The sequence below is a fragment of the Artemia franciscana genome, chromosome 14 (assembly GCF_032884065.1).
Source record: "Artemia franciscana chromosome 14, ASM3288406v1, whole genome shotgun sequence".
Classification (NCBI taxonomy): Eukaryota; Metazoa; Arthropoda; class Branchiopoda; order Anostraca; family Artemiidae; genus Artemia; species Artemia franciscana.
In genome coordinates this window covers 4,346,810-4,374,170 of record NC_088876.1, presented here as the reverse complement: position 1 = coordinate 4,374,170, position 27,361 = coordinate 4,346,810, and the positions used below count along the sequence as shown (strand labels likewise).

Here is a 27,361-nt window from a genome sequence, read left to right as displayed (position 1 = left end):
TATATATATATATATATATATACATACACATATATAAATATATGTATATGTATATATGTCAGTCTTCATTTAGATCTTGACCTGTCAAGACGTCTCTTTTTTAATAAATGGCACCTGTGATTTTTAAGTGAAGACGCGAGATCAGCCTTGTTGAACTTTTCTCTAGCAAGTACCAGTGCTAATCCTGGCTTAGGCAACCAGGTTTCAGTTGAAGATATAGTTTCTAATTCAAGGTCTGTGTCTCGTTTTTTGTTCCTTAGCCTAGAATGTCCCATCCTTGTAATGATTGCTACAGAAAATGTGGTATGGGTCATTCCAGTGTTCTAAGTGCAATGCATGGTTGCACCCAGCTTGTGCTGGCATCACAAAAAGTAGTCGCCTAAAAAACCCTAAATGGTTATGCGTACAGTGCCGATCAACAATGGTCGTAAATGACGAGATTATTACCAACGATAACCAACCTGAAGTGATCCAACCATCCGAGGTTAAAAAATCCCACCTTATTTCTATTGAAGAAAATTCAACTAATTCCAATGATAATCAACTGGAAGTGATCGTTCCAATTGGTATTGTTAATTCCCCATCCATACCTCGTGTTTCGAATAATGATAAAAATAGTTCCCCTGAATCGATTGATTCTGCAAAAATTACCACCTACCATCAACCCAAAATTACCCCACAAATTTCTTGCTCCAGTAAAGATGAATTGACGTGCAATGCAAAAAAGGCTAGTGTGTTTGAGCCCCATACCTGTGAGGATTGCCTAAAAAAAAGATGCAGAAATCGTCAATCTCAAGAAACGGATTATTAATCTCGAATTTCTTCATGATAGCTTGTCTGATCTTTACGAGCGCCAGAATAGTCATCTCTTCAAGGACAAAGAAATCAAATTGTTTAAAGTCGGTTTTCAGCTCGCAATTGTTGAAGCTATACATACTTTAAATTCCCCTACACAGCCCAGAATTCCTCATTTAGCTGATACTTCTGCTCCAAATATTCATTACCAAAATTCTTCGGTTCATCAAGCAAGTGCTTGTGTACTTCCTTTGTCAGAATTTTTTCAAGGGATTAAAAAGGTTACGCAACCTAATCATACTGAGCTCGCTTCAACCGAAGATAATTTATTGTTGAAATCCAGTGTTAACGACACATCTTTAAAAAGTGATAATGCAGTTGAACTGACAAGTGGAAATTCTTACACAATCCAATCAAATATTCAAACAAGAGCTAAGAGCTCATATGGCACTTGTGACGAGGTCGGAAGAGCCGAGAGCTCATATGGTACGACGTCGGAAGAGCCAAGAGCTCATTTGGACGAGGTCGGAAGAGCCAAGAGCTCATTTGGCACTTGTGAGAAGGTCAGAACCTAAAGTTAAACTTTATAGCACAAGATCCTTCTAAATATCAAATTTCATTAAGATCTGGTCACCCTTTCGTAAGTTACAAATACCTCAATTTTCAAAATTACCTCCCCCCTCCCAATTCCACCAAAGAGAGCAGATCCGGTCCAGTTATGTCAGTCACGTATCTTAGACAGGTTTCTATTCTTCCCATCCAGTTTCATCCTGATCTCACCGCTTTAAGTATTTTCTAAGATTGCCGGTCCCCCCAACTGCCCCCCCCAATTACGTTTGATCCGGTTGAGATTTAAAATAAGATATCAGAGTTACGAGGTCCTTCTAAATATGAAGTTTCATGAAGATCCGATCACTCCTTCGTAAGTTAAAAATACGTTATTTTTCTTATTTTTCAGAATTACCCCCCCCCCCCCCGCAATTGAGCGGATCCGTTCCAATTATGTAAATTACGTATGCAAGACTTTTGCTTATTTTTCCAACCAAGTTTCATCCCAATCCTTCCAATCTAAGGGTTTCCCATCATTTTAGGTCTCCCCACCCCAAACTTCCCCCAATGTCACCAGATCCGGTCAGGATTTAAAATAAGAGCTTTGAGCCACGATATCCTTCTAAAAATCAAATTTCATGGAGATCCAATCACCCATTCGTAAGTTAAAAATACCTCATTTTTTCTAATTTTTCAGAATTAACCCCCCCCCCCCAACTAACCAAAAGAGAGCGGATCCGTTCCGTTTATGTCAATCATCTATCTAGGACTTGTGTTTATTTTTCCCACCATGTTTCATCCCGATCCCTCCACTCTAAGTGTTTTCCAAGTTTTAGGTTTCCCCCTCCCAACTCCCCGCCCCCATCACCAGATCCGGTCGGGATTTAAAATAAGAGCTCTAAGACACGATATCCTTCTAAACATCAAATTTCATTGAGATCCGATCACCCGTTCGTAAGTTGAAAATACCTCATTTTTCTAATTTTTAAGACTTACTCCCCCCTCCCAACTACCCCAAAGAGAGCAAATAAGTTCCGATTATGTCAATCATGTATCTGGGACTTGCGCTTATTTTTCCCATCAAGTTTCATCCCGATCCCTCTACTCTAAGTGTTTTCCAAGATTTTAGGTTTCCCCCCTCCAACTCCCCCCAATGTCATCAGACCCAGTCGGGATTTAAAATAAGAGCTCTGAGACACAATATCATTCCAAACATCAAATTTCATTAAGATCCAATCACCCGCTCATAAGTTAAAAATACTTCATTTTTTCTATTTTTCCGAATTAACCGGCCCCTTCTCCCCCCCCCCCAGATGGTCAAATCGGGAAAACGACTATTTCTAATTTAATCTGGTCCGGTCCCTGATACGCTTGCCAAATTTCATCGTCCTAGCTTACCTGGAAGTGCCTAAAGTAGCAAAACCGGGACCGACAGTTGGAGGGGGCCGACAGGCCCCCTCCAACTCCCCCCAATGTCATCAGATCCGGTCGGGATTAAAAATAAGAGCTCTAAGACACAATATCATTCCGAACATCAAATTTCATTAAGATCCAAATACCCGCTGATAAGTTAAAAATACTTCATTTTTTCTATTTTTTGCGAATTAACCGGGCCCCCACTCCCCCCCCAGATGGTCAAATCGGGAAAACGACTATTTCTAATTTAATCTGGTCCGGTCCCTGATACGCTTGCCAAATTTCATCGTCCTAGCTTACCTGGAAGTGCCTAAAGTAGCAAAACCGGGACCGACAGACCGACAGACAGACCGACAGACCGACAGACAGACCGACAGAATTGGCGACTGCTATATGTCACTTGGTTAATACCAAGTGCCATAAAAAATGAGCTGAATGATTTTACGCGTAATAAACCTAATGTGTGTTTTAACTTCTTCGATAGTAGATGTATTTCTACTAATTGTAAATACCTACACATTTGTAAATTTTATGTTTTTAGCCGTTGTACAAATAATCCGTGTAAATACCAACATGTTGATATTTGTAAAAAGTTTTCAAGTGGAAGGTGCTTTGGCTGTACAAAAGCTCATATTGAATCGCCCATTAAAGGTCGTAGGATGCGACCCCCTCCTCCCCGTGGTCAGGTTCTTGTCGAGTTCCATTCTTATCCTCCTGCATTTTCAGATCAACAATTAATAAACCCTTCCCGATTACATACTCCCCCGCTACCCCTTGTTATCTCCTCCCCCTCTCCGTATACAGAAGTCCTATTTCCGTCCCCCTTACAGTATGCTGCCCCATACCCTCCCAACTCTGCCATAAACCAGCAATTTCTTGACGGACATGAATCACTATTCCCAACCAACCCCCCTTTCCCAGCACCTTACGAAACCCCACCCCCAGCCCATTTGTTTTATCCCTCGTGCCTACCCTGTCAACGTGACTCAGGTCTGAGACTTTTTGCATTCAATAATTGCCTTGTAATGAATCCTAATTGTTCTCCTCGTGCTTCATCCATATCATTGCCCGTCCCCCCACCCCCAAATCTCCAAGGCAAATCCTTCTCTTACTCTAATAATTCATCTACCGATGTTGACTCTAATAGTCATCCTATAAGAGCCAAATGTGCTCCCTCGGTCCCTTGTTTTGACTACATTAATCTGGCCCCCGCTAAGAATCCCACCACACCCCCTGTACTCATTTGTAATTTAAATAAAGTTAAGTGTAAAAATGGTACCTTTGCAGGTCGTTTTAAATTTCCCACACTTTTGTTGAGCAACGCTGAAAGTCTTAATTTTGAAAAACTTAATGAATTAGACTCCTTTTCTAAAATATATAGATCAGACATAATCGCTATTACTGAAGTACACGCTCAAAGTACACACATGTTAAAAATGAATAATCTCACCCAGTTTATTAAACTCAGACCCGAAACCCACCCCCTGGGTAAGAAAGGGGGTGGAATTCTTTTCTTTTTCCGTGATGATTTTTATCCTTCAGAAATATTAGTTCCTTGTCTTACTCCCTTTGATGAAATTTTGTGGGCTTGTGTTCGACCTAAGGTCTTACCACGTCCTTTCAATTTGATTGTCCTGTGTTGTTTTTACTACTCTCCTGGGCAGAGAGCGGCTGAAAAAATTAATTTTATTGAAAAATTGCATGGCAGTGCTGACTATGTACTATTTAAATGTCCAAATGCTGGAATTTTCCTCTTAGGTGATGCAAATGAATTAAAACTTGAGTCTACATGTAATACTTTTAGTCTAAAACAAATTGTAAAAGTCCTTACTACCAAAGGCAATTCTACTCTTGATTTAATATGCACCAATATGTCAAATTTCTACAGACCCGTCACCATTCTTCCCCCTCTCGGAGGTAGTTACCACTTTAGCCTACTCCTATCTCCACTAGCTACAGTTAAACATTCCTTTACTATTACTGAAACCGTATTTATGCCTCTAATTGATTCAGGACTCTACAATTTTGGCTCTTGGATCACTAGTGAAAATTGGTCCCCTGTGTACCAAACAAATGATGTCGACTTCAAGGCTTTGTCCCTCCAAAATTTATTGAGGAGTAATTATGAAGCCCATTTTCCGGTGAAAAAAATCAAAATATGCTCTACCGATAAACCTTACATTACTGCGACTTTTAAAAAACTAATAAGGACAAAAATCAATTTGTTCAAGCAAGGACATATCAAACAGGCTAATGATCTAAGAAAGTTCCTGAATAGAAAATTGAGAAAGGCAGCTTCTGAGTATTACAATAGCAAGGTTAAGGATTTTTACTCTAACAAACCCAAACAAAGGTACAGGAAAATTAAAGAGATTTGCGGAAAAAACCCTGTTGAAGTTAATTTTCATCTCCCTGAGCCCCCTTACAAGATAGCCAACGATTTGAACCTGCATCTTGCGTCCATAGTACAAAGTCCCCCCCCCCTTTCACTGGCTCAGGTCAAACTATTCCTCCCTCCGCCTCTTTCCCCCAAATTTCTCCCTCTGATGTTATAAATAAAATCCGAAAGCTCAAAAAATCAAGTACTTGCCCATTAGACATCCCAATTGACTTGATTAAAGCCTTTTCAGACACAATTGCTGGACCTTTATCTGATATTTTTAACCAAATTACAAAATCTGGTAAATTCCCAAGTTGCTGGAAACTAGGTTTTATTACACCCATCCTAAAGAAATCTTCCAGTCTGACTATAACCAACATGCGTCCTATTACACTCACTCCAGTTTTTCCTAAGCTTTACGAAGGGTTCCTTTGTGACTGGCTTAAAATTTAAATTATACCACGCGTTGACATCCGACAGTTTGGTAATTTAAGAAAAACCTCCACCACCCATTACCTTGTACACTTGATTCACACGATCCTAAGTGAACTAGAGAAAACAAATGTTTGGCTAAACCTGGTTTTAGTAGATTTCCAAAAAGCGTTTGACTTAGTTGACCACACTATCCTAATTTGTTTACTACATGATAACTTTGAAATTGACCCACTATTAGTAAATATTGTTATACCTTTCAGACAGATAACAAGTTGTAAAATGCAAAAATACCTTCTCTAACCCCTCCCTAGGTACTGTGGAATACCTCAAGGAACCTTATTGGGACCACTATTATTTCTTGTCATGATTAACGAAATTGGCAAGGAATTCCCCCAAAGATGGAAATATGTGGATGAACTGTCGAAACTTGAAGTATGTCATAGGAATATTAAAAGTGACCCCGTTGAAATTCTAACCCAATGTTTGGATGAATCCAAGAATCTAAATATGACAGTAAATCCCACTAAATCACAGATAATGACGATCAACTTCTTGAAATCTACTCCCGTTTTTTTGCGACCCGATCCCACCCGAAATGCTAGTGAAACATGTTAAACTCCTTGGTGTCACAATTTCTAATGATCTTAAGTGGGACACATATGTTTCCAACATTGTTAAACAAGCAAATGTTTCACTATCCATGTTTAAGCTGCTAAACAAATTTAACTGTCCTAAGATACATTCCCTCCGTGTTTACTTATCCTTTATCAGGCCGTTATTGGAATATGCATGTCCGGTCTGGCATTCGCAACTTTCAAATGAACTTAGTGACAAAATCGAGTCGGTCCAAAAGCGTTCGCTCAGGATCATTTACAAAGAAGGCAAAATTCCATACTCCTTCCTCCTTAAAGCTGCACGCATTACCACCTTAAAAGAAAGGAGGGAAAAAATTTGCCTGCTTTTCGCTAAATCAGTCATTTCCAATCCCCGTACTGAGGACTTACTCCCTGATTTTCACAATCCCATTAGACTCCGACTCCCCCGGTCAGCCTCCTTAGCAATCCCAACTTACTCTCTGATCCATGCTGTTACAGAAAGGTTTCGTAAAAGTTTTATACCCTATATTCTGGAACACCTTAATAATAATTCGTGATTATGTACTTGCCCAATTCTCCTTTTCCTCTATTGCCGTTTTTATTCTTTTTTGATTTACTGCAATGTTTTTGTAATTTAATTGTTAAGTTTACTGATTTGCCCTTTATCTTTGATGATTTTGCTTTTTTAATTTCTTTTAATTTGAAGTGTTTGACTTAATGTACTGTTTTGAATTTTTTTTTTCTTAGCTTTTATTTACATATACAGCGAATTCAGCTCTATAGAGCTTGTGATAGTCTTTTGAAAATAAATATTATCTTATCTTATCTCCTATACATAATATATATATATATATATATATATATATATATATATATATATATATATATATATATATATATATATATATATTTATATATATATATATATATATATATATATATATATATATATATATATATATATATATATATATATATATATATATATATATATATATATATGAAATTGTACCATTTTCTGATGAAATTGTACTTAGAAATTCAAAGATCCGCCCGACCAAAGCTCTTTATCTTGGCATTCCCATTGTAAATACAATTTCTCGAACTTGCCATCTCCTAATAGAACGCATAAAATACCACATATCAGCTTTATATGCTTCCATAGTCTCAACTAAGATTTGTTTCCATTGCCGTTATCTATCAACGCTGTACAACATCCACTCCACTTTCTTTTTTTTCGCTAAATATATCCAATTCGGACACGCAGTTCAAAGCTCATCAATAATCTTCATGTAGCAGATCCTACTATAGATGTGGCTAGACTTATAGATAAACACAACTAAAATATTTGAAAATATGCTTAGAACCAACTCCTTCTACACTAGCTACGTTGTCATAGTTGTTTAGTGCTCTTTCACTTTTTTTGTAGTGCTCCGTTATTTACTTTTGTATGAAGACGGGTTTTCAATAAATAATAGTAATAAAAGGTTTGAATATACCAGAATACTTGAAAAGGTACCTGAGTTTTGAAAAAGAATTTGAACTGTTGGAAGCAGAATTAGAACTGTAAAAAGAAAAAGATTGAAAGTTAATGAGGCAAAGAAGCTTCCATTAAGAGTGGCTCTGGGGAAATCCACCTTCACATGAAGTGGCTTCCAGATACTTTAGATCAAATTGATCAATTGTTGAAATTTACATCCAAACAGGCTTCAAATAGTGGCAAGAGAGCAGGTTAAAAATTCACTCCCTTTTCTGCGGTTAAATGAGATGAGTGGAGGAGGATTGTTGGAGCTTAAGATTGTACGATATTTTTACGCTGACTCCAGAAGCCCCTCAGTGAGAAATTTTGATTTGCATTATCAATATTGTTTCTGTATTTAGTTCAGGGGCTACCTTCCAAGCCTAAACAAGAATTAGCAGCTTCCTAGTCCTAATCTCAGGACTAGCAGATTAGCAGAGTCCTAATCTCAGCCGATAAACCCCATCCTTTCTGCCCGAGTAAACAAATTTTATATCACCTAATTTCATACTTCCTACCATTGGAATGTGAGTTTGTGAATGTTGATACGATAGTTGTTTTTTATTGTTGTAGCAGTCCAAGTAGCATTTTTCATATTTTTTAAGAATGTTACTGCCCCAGGAAGAGCAATGATCCTAGAACCAGTGCAGGACACATCTTCTCGAGTCTACATGAAGCGCTTAAACCAGCTTAGAGTCGGACAGTAGGAAGTCCCAAGGATCTCCAGCATGAATATATGCAATCCTGGACCCATCTTGGTTACAACATGGTTTTCCAGACTTGGTAATATTCTTTTATCAACAAGAGTCGAAACCCTGCAGAGACAATCTCAAGCTTATTACCTTCGGCTCATTACATATGCATGCCTACAAATATTATGCTACTACGGAGAGGCAGCCCATAATAAATAATTTAGCTAGGAAGGGGTTTCTATAGCCCAAAAAAAAGGCCGAACCTAACAGACAGAACCCAGAAGAATTGTCCATTAACCAGAATCCAGTGTAAAAACGGTGTCGTTAGTTATTATAGTCGTTAGTTATTAAAAAATATAGCCTACTAAGGCTATAATTTCCTCGAGGGGCACCTTTTCTCAGGGCCACCCTGTAACCAAAACAGGGTTTTTGTTAAGAAAATTCATGATAGGTCAACCCTGACGCCACTATGAGGCTAAGCAAGCAGGATTTCCCTATCATGGATAGGGACTGAGGAAGGAGCTTATTATAGAGCAGAGAGCTCAAGCCATCTCACAGCACCGGAACAGCTCTAACCTTTTATGCCCAACCTATTCTCGTCCCAGCATCCGTCAATACTAATACTACTATAACTATTGCCTTTTTTTGTTTTAAAAAGGAGGGGCTGATTAGTTGCTCGACGACAAGGAATAATATGATTGGCTAATGTTAATCTGTTAGAGACGTAAACCAGTGAAATTAACGGACACTTTTTACCCTTGAAATAAATTAAAGTTTTCTTTACTTCTTCCCTTTCCCTTTTTAGGGGAAAGCAAATTGTCTTTTTCCTTTCCATTCCTTACTTCAACTAAGGCTAAAGATATGAAGGTAAAGCTTTCAGGGAATTATTAAGAATGTGTCGAACTGTTAAAAGGTAGTAGAAGTATCAAGTTGTAACTTTCAAGGCATGTTGAACTAACCAAAAGCCACTATGTTAAGACTGCGACAACTACTACTACTGCTACTACTTTCACTACTACTATTACTATTGGGACTAAGGGTATTAAGGCACAACTTCTCAAAGAATTATGTTGAACCAAACCGAATCACGCTATATGAATACTGGTTGTCAAAAGGGCGTATTAGCAATATACCAGGAACAGCTCATGATATTAATGTGAATGAACCAGGACATGTTAAGGGGTATGTTGACAAACCAAGTGCACTATGTGCATGCTACAACTACGGCTACTATTACTACAGTAACTAGTACAGCTACTGTAACAACAACTTCTACTACCACTACTACAATTGGTACTACAATCATAACTATTATTACTACTACTACAACTGCTACTATTACTACTATGACTACTACTACTACTACTACTACTAATCCTGAATCTAAGGGGATTAAGATGAAACTTTCAGGAAATGTTGAGAGGGATGTTGAAATAAATCGAAACATATCAATGCAGGTTATCAAAATGACGTAACGGATGTTGAACGGACCAAAGGTACTACATGCATAATACTGCAACTACTTCTACTGCTACTACTACTACTACTACTACTAAGGCTAAAAGTATTAAGAGGAAATTTCCGAGAAATCTTAAGGAGGACGTTGAATTAGATCGATACCTTCTGTGTGTGTGCGAACTGTCAAAAGGGCTTATAAGCAATATCGCTAGAATGGCATTAAATATTAAGTCGAATCTTTCATGGCGTGTTGAGGCAATATAAAGGCATTATGTGCACACTAATTCTAATAATACTGTTATTGCTACTCCGATTATTATTAGTAGTGTACTGCTACTGCTAATAGTACTACTATTACTAAGGATAATAGTATTCAGGTAAAACTTTCAGGAATTGTGGAGGGGGATGTTGGACTAAATCAAAACACACTATGTGGATGCAAGCTATTAAAAAGAATTATCAACGATATATCATAAGCGGCTTTAAGTATTAAGTAGAAACTATTGAGTTGTATTGAGGGGATGTTGAAATGACCAACCACCGACTATGTGAATACTATTGCTACTACTACTACTATTGCCATCACTACTACTACTACTACTACTACCAAGTCTCCTGTCACCACCACTTTTACTACCACTAATAATACTTGTGATGCTAAGGCCATTAAGTTGAATTTTCAGGGAATGTTGAGGGTGGTGTTGAAATGAATCAAAACACATTAGGAGCATACAGGTTGTCAAAAGGGCGTATCAACAATAGCTAAGGAATGGTTTAGAGTATTAAGTTGAAGCTTTCAGGGCATTTTGACGGGGATAAAAGCTGAACCAAAACGCATTATGCGGGTTATCAAATAGTTGTATCCGCAATATCCCAGAAACACTTTAAGGTATTAAGTTAAAACTTTTAGGGCTACTAATATTGCTACCACTTTTGCTACTGCTTCTACTACTACTACTGCTACTGTTAAACCAAAAAAAAGTTTTTTTTTTGAAGAACTGCAACTATTAAAAACTCTAAGTCCATCAAGGTTCTCAAATTGGCATACGCGGGGTATCTCAAGACTGGAACTGGGTATCAAGTAAAACTTACAGATAATATTCATAATGCTACGAAGCTAAATCAAAAAGCACTATATGCATGAGAGTTGTCAGTAGAACGTATCAGCAGGAAAGTGAAAATTATGTTTTTGTCTTAAGGATATTCATACATGGTAAATCTATTTGCGTAGTTTTCATTTCAATCACTCTTTTTTCTAAAATAGCCTGATTAGTTATCACTTCTAAGGCAACTTAATGTGAAATACCTTTTTTCGTTGAATGTTCATTTTGTTAAAACACGTTCTTTGACCACTTTGGAGTGAGGTTAACTTTTTACGAGGTCACACCTTCTGTTGCAATTAGGATGTAATTCGATCACTTACCTTTATATTTTGACTCCAAAATAGGAGCTGGTTTAGGAGCCAGGAAAATTTTCTTCGGATTCTTTATGGCTTTGATGTTTTCAGAAGGGAACAGGATATTCCTAATTAGTCGAGCTCTATCCCTTATATCATAGGATATATCATATTTAGCAAGGTTCAGGACATACTGACACAAAAGAGTAGTTTGCTTCGGATTTGTAACAAATAGTTTTGCTGCCAAGTTCACAATTTGGAGTTTGACTAAATCTTCCTGCAAATAATAGATATAATGTAATAGATATAATAAGATATAATGTAAATAACTTTGCTGCCAAGTTTTTCAAAACAAATTTTCATGTAAATAATGAATATCATTTCAGAAGTTAGATTGACGCAAACAGAAACTAGAAACTAGATTATCGCAAAGAGTTTTATAGAGAAATTATAACAGATTTTTTGCAATTAGTTTTGCTGTCATGTTCACTATTTGTAGTTTGACTGAAACCAACTATACACATTAACTAAACAGATTGTTGCAAACGGACTTAAAACACATTTGCAAAAGACCAGTAACTTCTATCTGCAATACTAAATTACAAGATAGTTTAGCTTAACAGTGAAACGGTGACGAAGAATCTCTAGAGGCATTGATTAAAGTTCCGCTTGGAGAACTAGAGTTTTTTCACAGCTTCTTCATACATACCCCGTCCCCCGCAAAAGCCCCAGTCTCTCTCTGAAATTTAGGAGCCATAAAATTTCTTTTAAGGCATTTCCCTCTCTTCAATATGCTTTGCCAGTCAATGAGCAAACTTTGAGTCCCTCGGGTTGAATGCAAAAACCACAGGCTTATCACAATTCCTAATTTTAATCACAGTTATCTTTTTTTGGCTAACATAGTCAGTCAATCTGCATAAAGTGTGACCAAACCATCTATATCGCAGAAGCTTGAGAATGATAAAGAGATACGAATCAACAGAAAATTTCGAATAGGAACATCTTAGATATGACACAAAAGGTCAATATCCTCAATGTAGCACTTCAGCACTTATGTAGCATCGCACGATGTAACACTTATAGCGTTAACACATATGATCAAACAGTTCGTGGTAACGAACTGTAGTAAGTAGCGACCCGGTTCAATGGTAAACGAAACTCTAAAAAACGGGATATTGATACTCAAAGATACATCAAAAGAATCGGATCTTTAGGCTGATTTTAAATATAAAACTTTCGTCAATTTTAGTCTTTGTCATCAAAAGTTACGAGCCTGAGAAAATTTGCCTTATTTTGGAAAATAGGGGGAAACATCCCCTAAAAGTCATAGAATCTTTAAAGTCACACCATCCCATTCAGAATATCAGAGAGCCCTGTTGCAAAAGTTTCAAGCTCAAAAATATGAGCCCTGTTGCAGAAGTTTCAAAAATGTGGAACTTCGTATTTTTTTGCCAGAAGATCTATCACGGGTGCGTGTTTATTTGTTGTTTTATTGTTTTTTTTCCCCCAGGGGTCATCGTATCGACCAAGTGGTCCTAGAATGTTGCAAGAGGGCTCATTCCAACGGAAATAAAAAGTTCTAGTGCCCTTTTTAAGTGACCAAAAAAATTGGATTGCACCTTGGCCCCCTCCCACGCTCATTTTTTTCCCAAAGTCAACGGATCAACATTTTGAGATAGCCATTTTGTTCAGCATGGTCGAAAAACATAATAGCTATGTCTTTGGGGATGACTTACTCCCTCACAGTCCCCAGGGGAGGGGCTGCAAGTTACAAACTTTGACCAGTGTTTACATACAGTAATTGTTATTAGGATGTGTACAGACGTTTTGAGGGGGATTTTTTTGGGTTTTTGGGGAGGGTTGGGGGGAGGGAGCTATGTAGGAAGATCTTTCCTTGGAGGAATGTGTAATGGATGAAGAGAAATTCAATGAAGGGGGCGCAGGGTTTTCTAGCGTTATTATAAAAAAAAAAATGAAAAATAAACATGAAAAAATTTTTTCAACTGAAAGTAAGGAGCGACAGTAAAACTCAAAACGAGCCGAGATTATTGCGCATATGAGGAGTTCTTCTCCTCCTAAATACCTCACTCTTTATGCTAAAGTATTTTTACTAATTTCAACTATCTATTCTACAGCCTTTCTGATTCAGTGGTCATTCTTAAAGAATTGGAACAAAATTTAAGCCTAGTGTAAAGAGCAAGGTATAACAAAATATAAGAAGATAGAAGTTCGCTACGTAAGTCAATTTTTAAGTTACGTATGTTTTTCACTGATAAAAACGTTCGTTAAGAATTAGAAGTTCTAGTTGCCTTTTTAAGTAGCCAAAAATTGGAGGGCAACTAGGCCTCCTTCCCCCATCCTTTTTTTCTCAAAATCGTCTGCTCAAAATTAAGAGAAAGCCATTTAGCCAAAAAAAAGGATTATTATGCACATTTCATTTTAATAATTTATCTGCGGAGAACCAAAACCAAACATGCATTAATTCAAAAACGTTCAGAAACTAAATAAAAAAAAAACTAGTTTTTTTTAACTGAAAGTAAGGAGCGACATTAAAACGTAAAAAGAACAGAAACTTTTACTGTTTAATAAAGTTTTTTACTCTTTAATAAAGTAGTATTGAGAGAAAGAGTCAAACTTTAGCGTAAAGAGCGGGGCGTTGAGAAGGGAACAGCCCCTTTCATACACGTAGTAATTTCTGTTCGTTTTACGTTTTAATGTCGCTCCTTACATTCAGTTAAAAAAAAACTAGTTCTTTTTAATTTAATCAGAAGAAAGGGTTATTAATTTCAGATACTTTCAATCTCCAGTTTCTACAACCATGCAGAAGAAGAACAAATATTTCTAGAAATATTTCCGTGGATAAAAGAGATAACAGTTATCTAAGATAACCTTTGGTGATCCTTAGGCAGTTTTTGGTAAGACACCGAGCACTTAGGTAACCAGACATATTCTAAATAACTTTTGTTCACAGTGATCGCCCAACTGCCTTACTTAGGCATGACAATTTCCTCGTTTCAATTTCCTTTACAGTAAATTGGAAATTCGTTGTAAAAAATCAAGCTGCATCTTCTTTTATTACGGCTTAGGCCATAGAGTAACTACATGAAAAGGATTTTTCCTGTCTTCTTAATGTGTTTTTGTAAAAAGAAAAAAAAAAAAAAAAAAAAAAAAAAAAAAAAAAAAAAAAAAAAAAAAAAAAAAAAAAAAAAAAAGACATATGAAGAAGCAGAGCAAATAAAAGAAGCAAGGCAAAGGGAAGGAAAAGAAAGAAAACAGAAAGGAAAGAACAAGAACAGAAAATCCTAGTTTGATTGCAGTTTTATTCCCAAATTGTAGAAGGAAAACCCACATTAAACCACAATTGGACAAGGCGAATTGATTATAATTTGCTTTTAAAATATTTTCATGTCCAAAAAGTAAAGAAATCAAAAATCAAAAATAATCAAACCTCATTTGTAAATGATTTGGCCATTTGCCTTAAAACATCAGGGCCATATTTGGCAACCTTGTCACAGTATTCACCGATCAACCAAAGTATTGAGGCACGAGCAACAGGAACAATAACATGATCGATCAGTTTTATCATCTTTGTTATAATAGCTTCTTGGTCTGCTGATTGTGATTGAAGAAGATTCTTGATGACAACCACACTCTCAGCAACAATAGCCTCTGAAAAATAAACACCTTGCAATACAAGATACGATACAATGCTTCTTGTATCCTGATCTAAGAAAACAATGAGGATTCTACGGCACCTTATTGCACCGCAAATATTACTCATGGAAAAATAAAAATAGGGAAGTCTTTATATCTGTTGTAATACACGTTTATATTACAATGCATAAGAGAGCAGTGTCCAGTTAAGCCCCCTTCCCTCTAGAGGTTCCAAAATAGAGGAAGAATACATGGTAGAATAAAACTATAGGGAAAACTTATAGTATTAATTTACATTTTATTTCGTTCAATTATTTTTCATGTTTTTTTTGGGGGGGGGAGTTATCATAGAGGGGTAAGATAAATAATAAAGAAATTAATTTGTATACTTATTTAAAACAAGGAGTCCTTTTCGTCTCAACTTTTCTTGGTTCAGACTTGGAGTTTGACCCCATGTTATTGAAGTTAAATCAAATTGAAGAAGAAAAAAACACGCCTCTTAACGATACTTCAGAAGGGAAAACCTTATGATGTACGCCTAATGGACGCATTCTGGATCACAAGGGATGAAATGTCATCATGAGATATATACATCGGCACCAGACAGTGCTTCCACTTCAAAAATTTATCCCCTAAAATAGGGATTTTCAGGTCATCTATGGGTAATTTTTTTTTCATACTTTTTCATTCAAACCTTTCTGTGAGCTTTTTTCTTATATATATATATATATATATATATATATATATATATATATATATATATATATATATATATATATATATATATATATATATATATATTGGAATTAGGTTAGAAATATTCATTTGTGGTTTGAGTTTCGCTGTTTTAAAAAAAAATTCTCTTTGATTTGACCTGTTGTTTGTGTGTATGATGGAAAGGCAGTGTGGTCTTCGTCACTATTTATGTTCAGTGTATTTTTATTGATCTAATTCTGTATGTACTACTTTCAGATAAAAATGTAACATATTAGTACTTCCGCATTCACAATGGGTCTCTTTTATCTTGGCCAACACGAAAAATTTCTGACCCCACCCTCCTGCTCAACCCCCAAAAGAAAAGCATAAATAGGAAATGAGTTATACCAGATGTCGTAAACTAAATCAGCTACACAATGCCAACATATACGAACTAAAACAACAACAAATATAAAACTATCCAGGGGGAGAAGGCAGGTTTGTAAAAGAGCTATACATGTGTCCATGTCCGCTTGTAAGTATGAATATTCTCAAATGTCGTCTCTAAACAGATAATTAACTAAAATATGCAAAACTTAAAGATTCTGTGTTTAGTAATCAAAATTTCAGAAGATTCCCGAAAATATATACGCTTGATGACAATACTATTTCAAGAACTTCGCCTCCCCAACATATATGAAAAACTTTTGCTCAAAGGATAGAGGAGAGGGGATTTGAAAAAAAAATGAATCGGTACAAACCCGCTAGTATATATAAACGTCTCGAAGCGAGACCTCGAAAAAACATATATTTTTCAGAAACCTTTCCCCTCTCTCCCATGACAGGCCGTCACTGCAACCGCAAAATTATTTTTTCCTATTATGAGTTATATAAACTTGTATCCTTACCGTCTTTATTAGATAGTAATGCCACCAAGCCAGCAAGACAAGTGCTTGTGACTTCTTTGATATTGGATGCACACCTGAAAAAAATTGGCACAATTTATCAGTTGCTTTTCTATTTATTTAATTTTCACCCTTACTATATTCTTTATTATATTTCTTTGCTTCTCTGACTGTAATTTGTACATAGAAATGTTTATATAATGCACATTGTATAAAATACAAATAAACATTGTTTGTACATTCTATGTATTAAATAAGAAAAACAAGTTTTTTTTAATTGAAAGTAAGGAGCGACATTAAAACACAAAAAGAACAGAAATTACTCCGTATATGAAAGGGACTGTTCCCTCCTCAACGCCCCGCTCTTTACGCTAAAGTTTGACTCTTTCTCTCAACTCTACTTTTTAAAACAGTAAAAAACTACTGTTTTTTTTTTACTTTTTGACTATGCTGAACAAAATGGCTATCTCAGAATTTTGATCCGGTGACTTTGGGGAAAATGAGCGTGGGAGGGGGCCTGGTGCCCTTCAATTTTTTGGTCACTTAAAAAGGGCACTAGAATTTTTAATTTCCGCTAGAATGAACTTAATTTTCGTTAATTTCCGTCGCGACATTCTAGGACCGCTCGATATGATCACCCCTGGATAAAAAAAAAACTAAAAAAAAAATAAATAAATAAACATGATCTGTCTTTTGGCAAAAAAAAATACAAAATTCCACATTTTTATAAATAGGAGCTTGAAACTTCTACGGTAGGCTTCTTTTATACGCTGAATCTGATGGTGTGATTTTCGTTAAGATTCTGTGACTTTTAAGGGGTGTTATTTTCTAAAATTAGGCAAATTTTCTCAGGCTCGTAACTTTTGATGGGTAAGACTAAACTTGATGAAACTTACATATTTAAATCAAAATTAAAATTCGATTCTTTTGGTGTAACTATTGGTATCAAAATTCCGTTTTTAGAGTTTCGGTTACTATTGAGCCGAGTCGCTCCTTACTACAACTCGTTACCACGAAATGTTTGATATTCTTTCTATATTTTATATTTCAATATTTGTATGCTTTTTTTATTATATTTTATTATGACATGTTGCTGTCCTAATCAACCTACCATAGGCACTCACGCGGAAAGAGTGGTCTACAGGCGTAATCACCCCTCCAATGTCATTATTTTCTTTAATTGATTTAATTTTTTTAATTATATCTCAATTTTTGTAGCTTTGATAATTTTGGATCACACATCTATGCATAAAAGTGAAAAAAACAGGCAAGACATAAAGATTAGTTGTCACTTTCGCCAATTAGTTTAGCAAAGATGACTATAAAGAAGAAATGGAAACAGACAGAGCAACTAACCAAAACAAACGGTGGTTTAGCATAGGTAAAATAAGAGCAGAAGCAAAAGACTAGAAAGCTAAAATTACGTAGAAAAAATAAAGAAACAAGCATAAAACAGATACTCCTGTCAAATCCCTGTATAATCAGAATAAAATGTATAAATCGATTTGTTTAGGTAACAAACCATAAGTGACAAAATATGTAAGTTGAGTTCCCTATGTAAAATCTATCACACACCTGAATTAGCTCAAAACTATAAAAGTACTTTACTTTCTGTTTGTGACTTTCTATTTTCTACTTTCTTCTTTATATATTACCTTTTACTGTCTGTGTTACTGTTTCTTTACTTTCTGTGTGTGAAAGAAGTAAAAGTGTAAAACGAACTTTCAAAAAAGACTACAAAAAGAGGTAAAAAATTAAAAAAACTTCCAAAAAAGAGGTAAAAAAAACTCGTCTGATAAACAATTTAACCAATTAGTTTTTTGTATAATTAAATATATGTAAATTACCTAGATTAAAATTAAATTCTGGAAAGAGTCCAAAGTGTTAAAAGATTCAATTTACGTCAACTCTGGAAGATAGTACTTCTGGATGTGATACAGGTATCTGCAGGATTTTTTTTTTTTTTTTTTTTTTTTTAATACACATCTTTGGTTCCATTTTTGTTACTAAGCTGTGTTGGTCCCCGACAAATTGGTGCTACGTTCAGTTTTAAAAATTCATTTACCACAATATCGGAAACAGAGACTTTTTTACTTTTTAATCTTTGTAATACTGTCTCTAGCTCGTCCTCACAATATAAATCTTCCTTCACTTCCAAATTTAAGAAATTGTTTTAATTCCTTCCTATAAAAGTTCCTACATTTAACTTCAGCACATTCTCAAAATGTCCTTTCTGCGTTTCTTTAATACATTTCTAATTGAGGCCCCGTTCCTATCTGTAGTGTGAGTTTCCTGTATAGGTTCTTCAGCCACGGCGTTTCCAATGGTGTAACTTTTGCTTCAATTTTACACCATTTTAGGGGGGTTTCAGGCTATTTTTCGAAATTCCCTTAAGTTTGTTTCCAAAATGACATTTTATCATTTAAACTAATTTTAATTTTCGCTTACTATGGACCGTGAGTTGTCCTTCACGATGTTGCAGCTACCCCTGTAACCATGACTGGGACAAGTCTAGACTGATCAGTTCCTTTTACTAATGTGCCGTCTGGCAGAACCATCCAGATCATAGACAATTTTTTGTAAATGACCTACCCGTTGTAATGGTAAAAGGTAAATGGTCTACAACACACTTTTTCTTAAAGTTCGAACTTTATATAATATATAATAACTAGAAGAACTTTATATAAAGAACATATATAGAATAAAAAAAATCACGGTTTTCACTGTCGATGTTTTGCATCCATTCATGATTATGGATATTACTAAACTGTTGAATAACCATGAAATTGTTGGATAGATTGTTACTTTTCCAGAGGTTGGCTAGTCTCCAGAGGCTATGGCTAATAAATACAAGTTAAAAAGTAGGCAAGAACAAGATAATAAATAAATAACAAAAAAAGTGAAAAATTGACAAAAAAATTAATGAGCTTTAACAGTTATTATTTACCTGCCAATCGCTTGGATGGTTGCAGCAACAAATTTACTATCTTGGGACGCAATATAAACTTGAAACTCTCTTAGAAGCAAGGATATGTTGCTTTCACCAGCCAGATTCGTCAAAATATCCAGCTTCATCAGTTTCACAGGTAAAGGATCAACCGTATGAATGAAAAAACTTTTAAAATGAGGCTCAAACATGTCATAAAGAACTAATATATAATAAAAAAAGGTCACGGTTTTCATTGTCCATGTTTCGCATCCATTCATGATTATTGATATTACTAAACTGTTGAACAACCCTGAGATTGTTGGCTAGATTGTTACTTTTCCAGAGGTTGGCTAGTCTCCAGAGGCTATAGCTAATAAATGGAAGTTGAAAAGTAGGCAAGAACAAGATAATAAATAGATAACAAAAAGTGAAAAATTGACAAAAAAATTAATGAACTTTAACAGTTATTATTTACCTGCCAATCGCTTGGATGGTTGCAGCAACAAATTTACTATCTTGGGACGCAATATAAACTTGAAACTCTCTTAGAAGCAAGGATATGTTGCTTTCACCAGCCAGATTCGTCAAAATATCCAGCTTCATCAGTTTCACAGGTAAAGGATCAACAGTATGAATGAAGAAACTTTTAAAATGAGGCTCAAACATGTCCTAGAAGAATTAAACAAATGGTTTATTATTGACTAGTTCAAGAACCATTGAGACGATCAAACAAACAACAAAGATTATTCAAAAGGATTATAAACTAAAGATGTTTTGGTACCATTAAATTAAATTTAAATTGTACATTAAAATAAAACTTCCTGAAAACTAGGCCTTACCGGTAATAATGATAATATTTATCAAGGGCAGGGGGAGGGGGTCAAAACACAGTTTTTGGCCACTACTTTTCATAGTTTTTATGCAGGTCTTAGGTCTATCTCGGGGGGGGCAGGGGTACTGTCCCTGCCTGGGAACAGGTGTATTTTCGCATTAAACTATCAGTTAATTTTTAAGAACAATAATGAGGTCATTTATCAGGGATTTCTTTCCTTCAAATAGCAGCCCTTAAGCTAAGTTCAGAGAGAGGACGGTAAATTTTATTGAGGGAAAAAGACAAAGCGACGTCGCTGTGCAATATTTTGTTTATATTTCTGTTTAAAAAAGAATTTCTCTGAATTCTCCCCAGAAAATTTTCAAAAAAAGATATACATTTCACTTTAAATGGTTACTAAAGATACATATCTAAAAACAAATGTCAACACTACATAAATTAATACATGGATTATAAATTAAAACATCTTATCTTACTAGACTCTCAATGCCAATAAAATTACAAGAAGCCCGATAATTTTTTATATTTCGGCTTTGAGATGATTTATTTTATCGCTGGGCAGACTTGTACATCTTTGTCTCATTGTTTTACCAAGACACAGATAATTATTGAGACGAACTTACTCCTATGAGACGGCATTTATTTTCTACGGGTAGGATCATTTTCTGTGATTTAGATTCCCTGTATACAAACATTTGTCTCATTGCTGCTGAGACAATTTTTGATATGACCGTATGGTTTTGAAATAATTTATGTTCTCCATGGGCAGACTTGTATAGCCTTGTCTCATTTTTTACTCATACAAAGATAATCGTGAGACAAACTTACTCCTCTGCGAAGATTTAGGCTATCTGTGAGACGATCTTGCTCCTATGAAATGATTCATATTTTCTGTGAGTAGAATCGTTGAGCTGCGTCTTTAAGTCTTACTTCAACTGAAATGATTGTTTGCTTCGAGATGACTCAGGTTCCCTGTGTTCAGACCTTTACTTACTGCTCCTGATATAATTGCTGAGATGATCCTATGGCTATGAAATGAATTAGATTCACCATGGGTAGAGTTATTTAGATTTATCTAACTGCTGCTGAGTGACTGCTGAAATGAGTTAAATACTTTAAGATGATTTTGATTCTCGATGAGCAGTTTTATTCAGCTTTTCCTCCCTGTTTTACTGCTGCCGAGATAATTTATAACTTTACTACTGTGAGGTGATTTAGATTCTCCATAGGTAGAATTTGTCAACTATGTTTCACTGTGTCACTGCTGCTGAGATGACTGTTGAGATGCTCTTACGGCTGTCAAATGAATTAGATTCCCCATGGGTAGAATTGTTCAGCTTCAAATCACTTTCTAACTACTGCTGATATGACTTCTGAAATGAGTCAACTGCCTTAAGATACCTTATGATTTTCGATGGACAGCTTTGATCAGCTTTCTAGCATTGTCTTATTGGTGCTGAGATAATTTATGACCTTACTGCTGTCAGATGATTTAGATTTTCCATAGGTAGAATTATTCCACTTTGTCTCGCTGTTCTACTGCTGCTGAAGTGGTTGGTGAAATGATCTTGCTGATTTATGATAATTTGAATTTTTTGCGGATGACATCGTTCAGCTTTTTCTCACTTAATTACTACTGGTGAGACGAGTTACTTAGATCCAGGCCGTATCTACGAGGGGAGGGTGTTTGACTCCCCCCCCGAAATATTTGTCCGACTCATAAAAACGAAACGAAAATGAATATAAACAAATTTTTGTTGCGTTTTTGAAGTTATTTTGTAATTCCCTCAGAAAAAAAGCTTTAGTAACACCCTCACCTTGGAAAAATATTGGATACGCCGATGACTGAGATTCTTTTTGAGATAACTTTACAGTTGTGAGATGATTCTCCGTATGTAGAATCGTTGATAATTGTCTAACTGGTTGAATATAGTTAAGAACGAAACTTAAACTACTATCGAGGGCTATTGTCAGATATAAAAGAGAAATTTGCGGCAATATTAGCCTTAATGATAAATAATTGTCATTACCGAATCAGACAAAACCCATTCAATGAAAATAATTAGAAATATCAAATAGAAAATTTGGAAATTAGATAGGTTTTCATTATCTTAGCCGGCCTATCAAAATAAACTATTATTAGCAAACCTATCATAGTTATGGTTCCTTTGAATTTGAAAATATACAAGTCATTTGAAGAAGTTGCAGATTTACAAAACACGTCGAATGGCGAATATTTTAGAGCCTTAAGGGTAGTAGTTTAAATTGAGTATTACAAAACCTCTAGCCAGAATTATCTCCCAGTAATAGAGCGGATTCACTTTTAAAGTATCGCTGAGAGTTAGGCCTCGAAAAATCTTAGCCTAGGCAAACAAACAAGGGCCAAAGTGGGTATTGCTGCCGCACGAAAGTCTGCTGAAGGAACAAAACGAAAGTGGCAATTAAGAGGGTATATAGAAGCAGCTAATTTGACTGTGAAAATTCTCTTAAACTGAATTATTAAACAGTATGTGAATAATTTAGGTCTGTTAAATTCACAGCATAAATATATTAAAGAAAATATAGCTGTAGCATAAATGTACAAAGCAATGATTCCAATAGTTATCAATGCCTGTTCAACCTAACTCTTGGTTCAAAGTTAATCTAATACTACTATTGCTAATGACTCATCAAAAAGTCAAGTCGTCAAAGACAGAGACAATGACAAACACAGCTTTAACCTGCTCACTCACCTCCCAAAATCCTTAAAGATTCAGCTTAGGCCCCTGCCGAGCAATTCTAAAAGGCTTTATTAACACAGTGGTTTTCCCAGTGGTGATCGGATCGAATCTATGGTCCTTGAAAGCCGGGAGAGAGCTCATTGGAATGGAAATTACAAAATCTAAGGCCGGTTTAAAGTGACAAAAAGGATTAATACCACGAAATAGTAGTGTTGTCTGCCACTTTGTGGCACAAAACAACAGCTTTGCCTTAAAGAGAGAGAAGAAAAAACTATCGACTGAAAACTCAAAATATAACTCCGAAAAACTTTACATTGACATAAATGAACTGCCATAACCTACCTTTCGCTTGACAGACATGGACGCAATAGTTGTTAAGACCACTGATTGGATTTCCCTCTGGGACCTTACTAGACGAAGTAAAGGTCGGGCCACTGTTCCAACTTCGTTCTTAGGCGCTAAGTGGTAATACAACTGAGCAACAGCCATTACCACCTGAGAAGTTTAAATCAATAAATATATAAGCAACACTAAGATTATAAGGGGAAAACTGACGAGATGAAAATGTAACGAAGTCCAACCCATTCCAACTTGATGGAGTTGAATGTTGAGTTAGTTGAAAATATGCTAATCAGACTAGTAACAACTAATGATTAGATTAATTAGTTGTTATATAAGAATTGAGTAAAATCAGCATAATGTAGATACATAAGAAAACCAGAAATCACTGATGTAACACAAAAGTGCGAATTCGCAAATATATTACTCATATTTATTGAAATGTATTATTACAATTTATCATAATTTTCGTTTGTGTTTATTTTAGTTTTTCCATGTGGGGATGGCCTTCCTTATTCCTCTTGCCCAGATATTCCTTGGTTTTTTTTTTAAGATTTTCGTTAAACAAATTAATATGTGTTATTATTACGATTGTGACAAAAGGGCACAAAAGGATATTTTTTTATGGGATGGAGGAGGGGATATTAAACCCGTAAAAATTTGTTTATATGTATTTTTGTTATGTTTTTCAAGCAGGCAAAAGTTTCAAGGTGGTTAACCCACTTTCTCCCCTCTGGATTCGGCCACGTTGTGATAAGATGTATCAGTATATATTCTGCTATCTAATTATACAACTTTTTGAGCCCTGCTCTCCGTTGGTGGCTTCCTTTTTTCTTCTTTTTATTTAAGAGAATCAAATGAAATAGTTGAAACCTTCAATCATTACATACAGAAGCAGACAGTATGACACCATACACTGAATCATATTTCCCAAATGGTGTTTGATTGCCACCGAAATTGAAGTTTGAAAATCAAATAGCTTCCTGATTATAAATCTAATGGCACGACTCTAAAAGTATTAAGTATGTCAGAAATTTTAATTCTGAAATTATGGAATAAGACATATGAAAAAAGAGGTTCTTTCAAGCGCTATTATCATACAAAAACTTGGGGAAGTAGAGGGCATATTCGCATCCTTCCTTCGGTGGAAAATGGCGATTTAAGAAGAACTTTTTGTAATATTTAGGATAAGCCTCCCCGTCCCAATGGACAAACAATCGATGACGAGGGATAAATTCTTCGTATATTGATTATAGGAATTTCTCCCAAGATGCAGCAACACTAAATTCCAGGGAGCAGCAACACTTAAAAAACACAAGATTCGGGGAGTAACATTGAGCACAGTAGAAAGTACAGGAACAATAGCAAAAGTATAGAGTCGGGGCAACTGCTCCTGCGAAAATAACTAACAAATATAATGTAAATTCCATCTGGAAGAAACCCCCCCTCCCCAGTTTTCGTTTCCTTGGATGTAGATACTGCTGCAATGAAATCGAAGACAGGGAACTGTTTCAAAGCGAGAACAATAACACTCACGGGAAAGTTTCAAAAAATTTATGATAGAATACAGTGAACGTGCGAAGATGAATACTACGAGTAATATTTCTACTCATACTCAGCGCCCCGAACTACGAAAGATAAAATGACAGTACTTAATACAAAAAAGAAATTAAATGTAGAACTTTTAAATAGCACAAGACTAAATTTGTCAAAAATTCTAAAATCCAAGAAGTGAAATTCCCAATATTCTGAAATGACAAACTACTGACACTACATACTGACATACTGATATAACACACTACATACTACATACTGACTCTAGTGTCAAGAACTAGGAAGTCGAGAGCTAAAGGGGACTATGTGACTATGTAGAGTAAAACTACTTGAAATATGCTATCCTCCAACTACGGCAACTTAAATCCCAAGTCCAAAAGTACTCTATGTGAATTTGTCCGGTAAGTTCAGGCAAAACTTAAATTTGTCCAAAAAATTTCTAAAAATTAAATTTGCCAAAAAGGAACAAGACCAATCCTTAAAAAAACAGTCGTATATTGTACCTGATGATTGATAAAATTGTACCTGATATAACACACTACATACTACATACTGACTCTAGTGTCAAGAACTAGGAAGTCGAGAGCTAAAGGAGACTATGTGACTATGTAGAGTAAAACTACTTGAAATATGCTATCCTCCAACTACGGCAACTCAAATCCCAAGTCCGAAAGTACTCTATGTGAATTTGTCCGGTAAGTTCAGGCAAAACTTAAATGTGTCCAAAAAACTTCTAAAAATTAAATTTGCCAAAAAGGAACAAGACCAATCCTTAAAAAAACAGTCGTATATTCTTAGCAGTCCATAAACAGGAAGCTTTTATCTATTTTAAACAACATTCCACAAACCGGGAGAGTCAAATATTCAAATATACAGCCGGATGGGCCAACGGATAAAATATTTATGAATCGCAGAATATAATAGAATATATAGAATAGAATATAATTCCCCAAATACTTGAAATGTCTCTATGTAAAAGAACAATAAAAAAAGATTATAGCCATCAATAAGTTCTACTTAAAAGTTCTTTAAGTCAACGTTTCAATTACCAAGTATTTGTTCCTATGACAGGTTGTAAGCCGGTCACCCAGCCCCGTGGCAGCTCAGATCGAATATAATAGAATATAATTCATCCAATAATTGAAATGTCGCTATGTAAAAGAACAATAAAAAAAAAGATTATAGCCATCAATAAGTCATACTTAAAGTACTTCAAGTCAACTTTCAATTACCAAGTATTTGTTCCTATGACAGGTAGTAAGCCGGTCACCCAGCCCTGTGGCAGCTCAGATTGAACAACCTGCCCTATATTGCTAAGTAGAGATCTATTAATCTCGCTACCACTGGATCAATTTGTATTAAGTTGAAGTTTATTCTAATTTACACTAAAAATTAAGAGTAATTTATTAAATAGCCCTATCAAGTATGTAATTTGTTTGATTATCTTTCACAAATTCAGGCACATCAATTCAAATATTGTCAGTTTTTGTTTACCGATTGGCTGAAAATACTGGAGGTGGATAAGGAGGGGGTGTCAAAGATTATTTCTGTCATTAAACCTAAAATTTGTTATTAAAGCATATCCTGCAAAATGGTCTGACTAAAAATATGGTTACACAATGACCCCCTCCCCCCAAGACAATCCAGTAACTAACCAAAACAACCACCCTAAATGAAGCAAAATTGTACCTAGTTATTCAATGAGTGGTTTACCGCCGAGGAAAATGTGGCGTAGTATAGCAACAATGCTACTTGGCAATTTTCATGGCCTAGTGAAATTTGTTGGCAGATTTGGTAGCTTTCAGGTTTCTGTTTAATTTTGCTAATGGCAGCATTGGAACTTTTTCTACCTGACATATTTTGACAATTCTTTACCCTTAAAACTTGAAAATATATATTTCTTTTTTTAGGGTCAAATATGTAAACACTATATACATACGGCTGAGTTTCTACTTTGGAGAAGGGGTTTGGCATTTCGAAGCAGGAGTCTATGGTCTGCATCAAGAGAACGAGGCCTTGTGGGTTCATCCGTCGCTTCATCTTCTTCTTCTTCTTCATAAAACTCTTTTTCTGGAACTGGTTGCTGGAATAAAAAGATATTTTGAAAATTCCTCTGTTGATGTTTTTTTGTCTTTTTTGAGAAAAATTTAAATTCTATGTAACTTGTGCTTATTTTGCATGATTTTAGCCTTTTTCCAGTATCTCTAAAAACAAGTCAACAGGTAAAAAAATTAAAAAGCAGCCAAAAATAGGGAAAAAAAAGACACAAACATTTTTGGCAAAAAACTTTCCTTTTGTAGAAGAGACGCGACATTAAAGAAAGTAAAAATATTTCACTCCAAATCTACACAGAAACACAAGCACCTTTTCTCCAAAGGACAATATAAGGCCTAAATATATATTTGCAGAGCTACAGACCCCTTCTACCAGCATAAATGTTACCCCGATAAGAATTTAATTGTTTGCCACAAGTTATGATTCCACAAATATTTTCGG

At 35.4% G+C, this 27,361-nt stretch overlaps 1 protein-coding gene and 1 long non-coding RNA gene across 3 annotated transcripts in view; one reads left to right on the top strand and one right to left on the bottom strand.

Moving 5' to 3' along the window:
• LOC136035206 (AP-3 complex subunit beta-2-like) overlaps positions 1 to 27,361 on the bottom strand; it is a 105,189-nt gene that overhangs the window by 52,431 nt on the left and 25,397 nt on the right. For both annotated transcript variants that reach the window (XM_065716812.1, XM_065716813.1), the window contains exons 6-11: positions 26,805 to 26,948; positions 23,315 to 23,467; positions 19,439 to 19,632; positions 16,495 to 16,568; positions 14,685 to 14,905; positions 11,264 to 11,513 (exon numbers count right to left, since the gene is read on the bottom strand). In XM_065716812.1, coding sequence (XP_065572884.1) covers positions 11,264 to 11,513; positions 14,685 to 14,905; positions 16,495 to 16,568; positions 19,439 to 19,632; positions 23,315 to 23,467; positions 26,805 to 26,948 — 1,036 coding nt within the window. The remainder of the gene's footprint in view (positions 1 to 11,263; positions 11,514 to 14,684; positions 14,906 to 16,494; positions 16,569 to 19,438; positions 19,633 to 23,314; positions 23,468 to 26,804; positions 26,949 to 27,361) is intronic.
• On the top strand, positions 117 to 26,885 carry LOC136035207 (uncharacterized). The gene is made up of 3 exons (XR_010619360.1): positions 117 to 233; positions 13,372 to 13,472; positions 26,776 to 26,885. It is a non-coding gene; the product is annotated as an uncharacterized LOC136035207 (long non-coding RNA).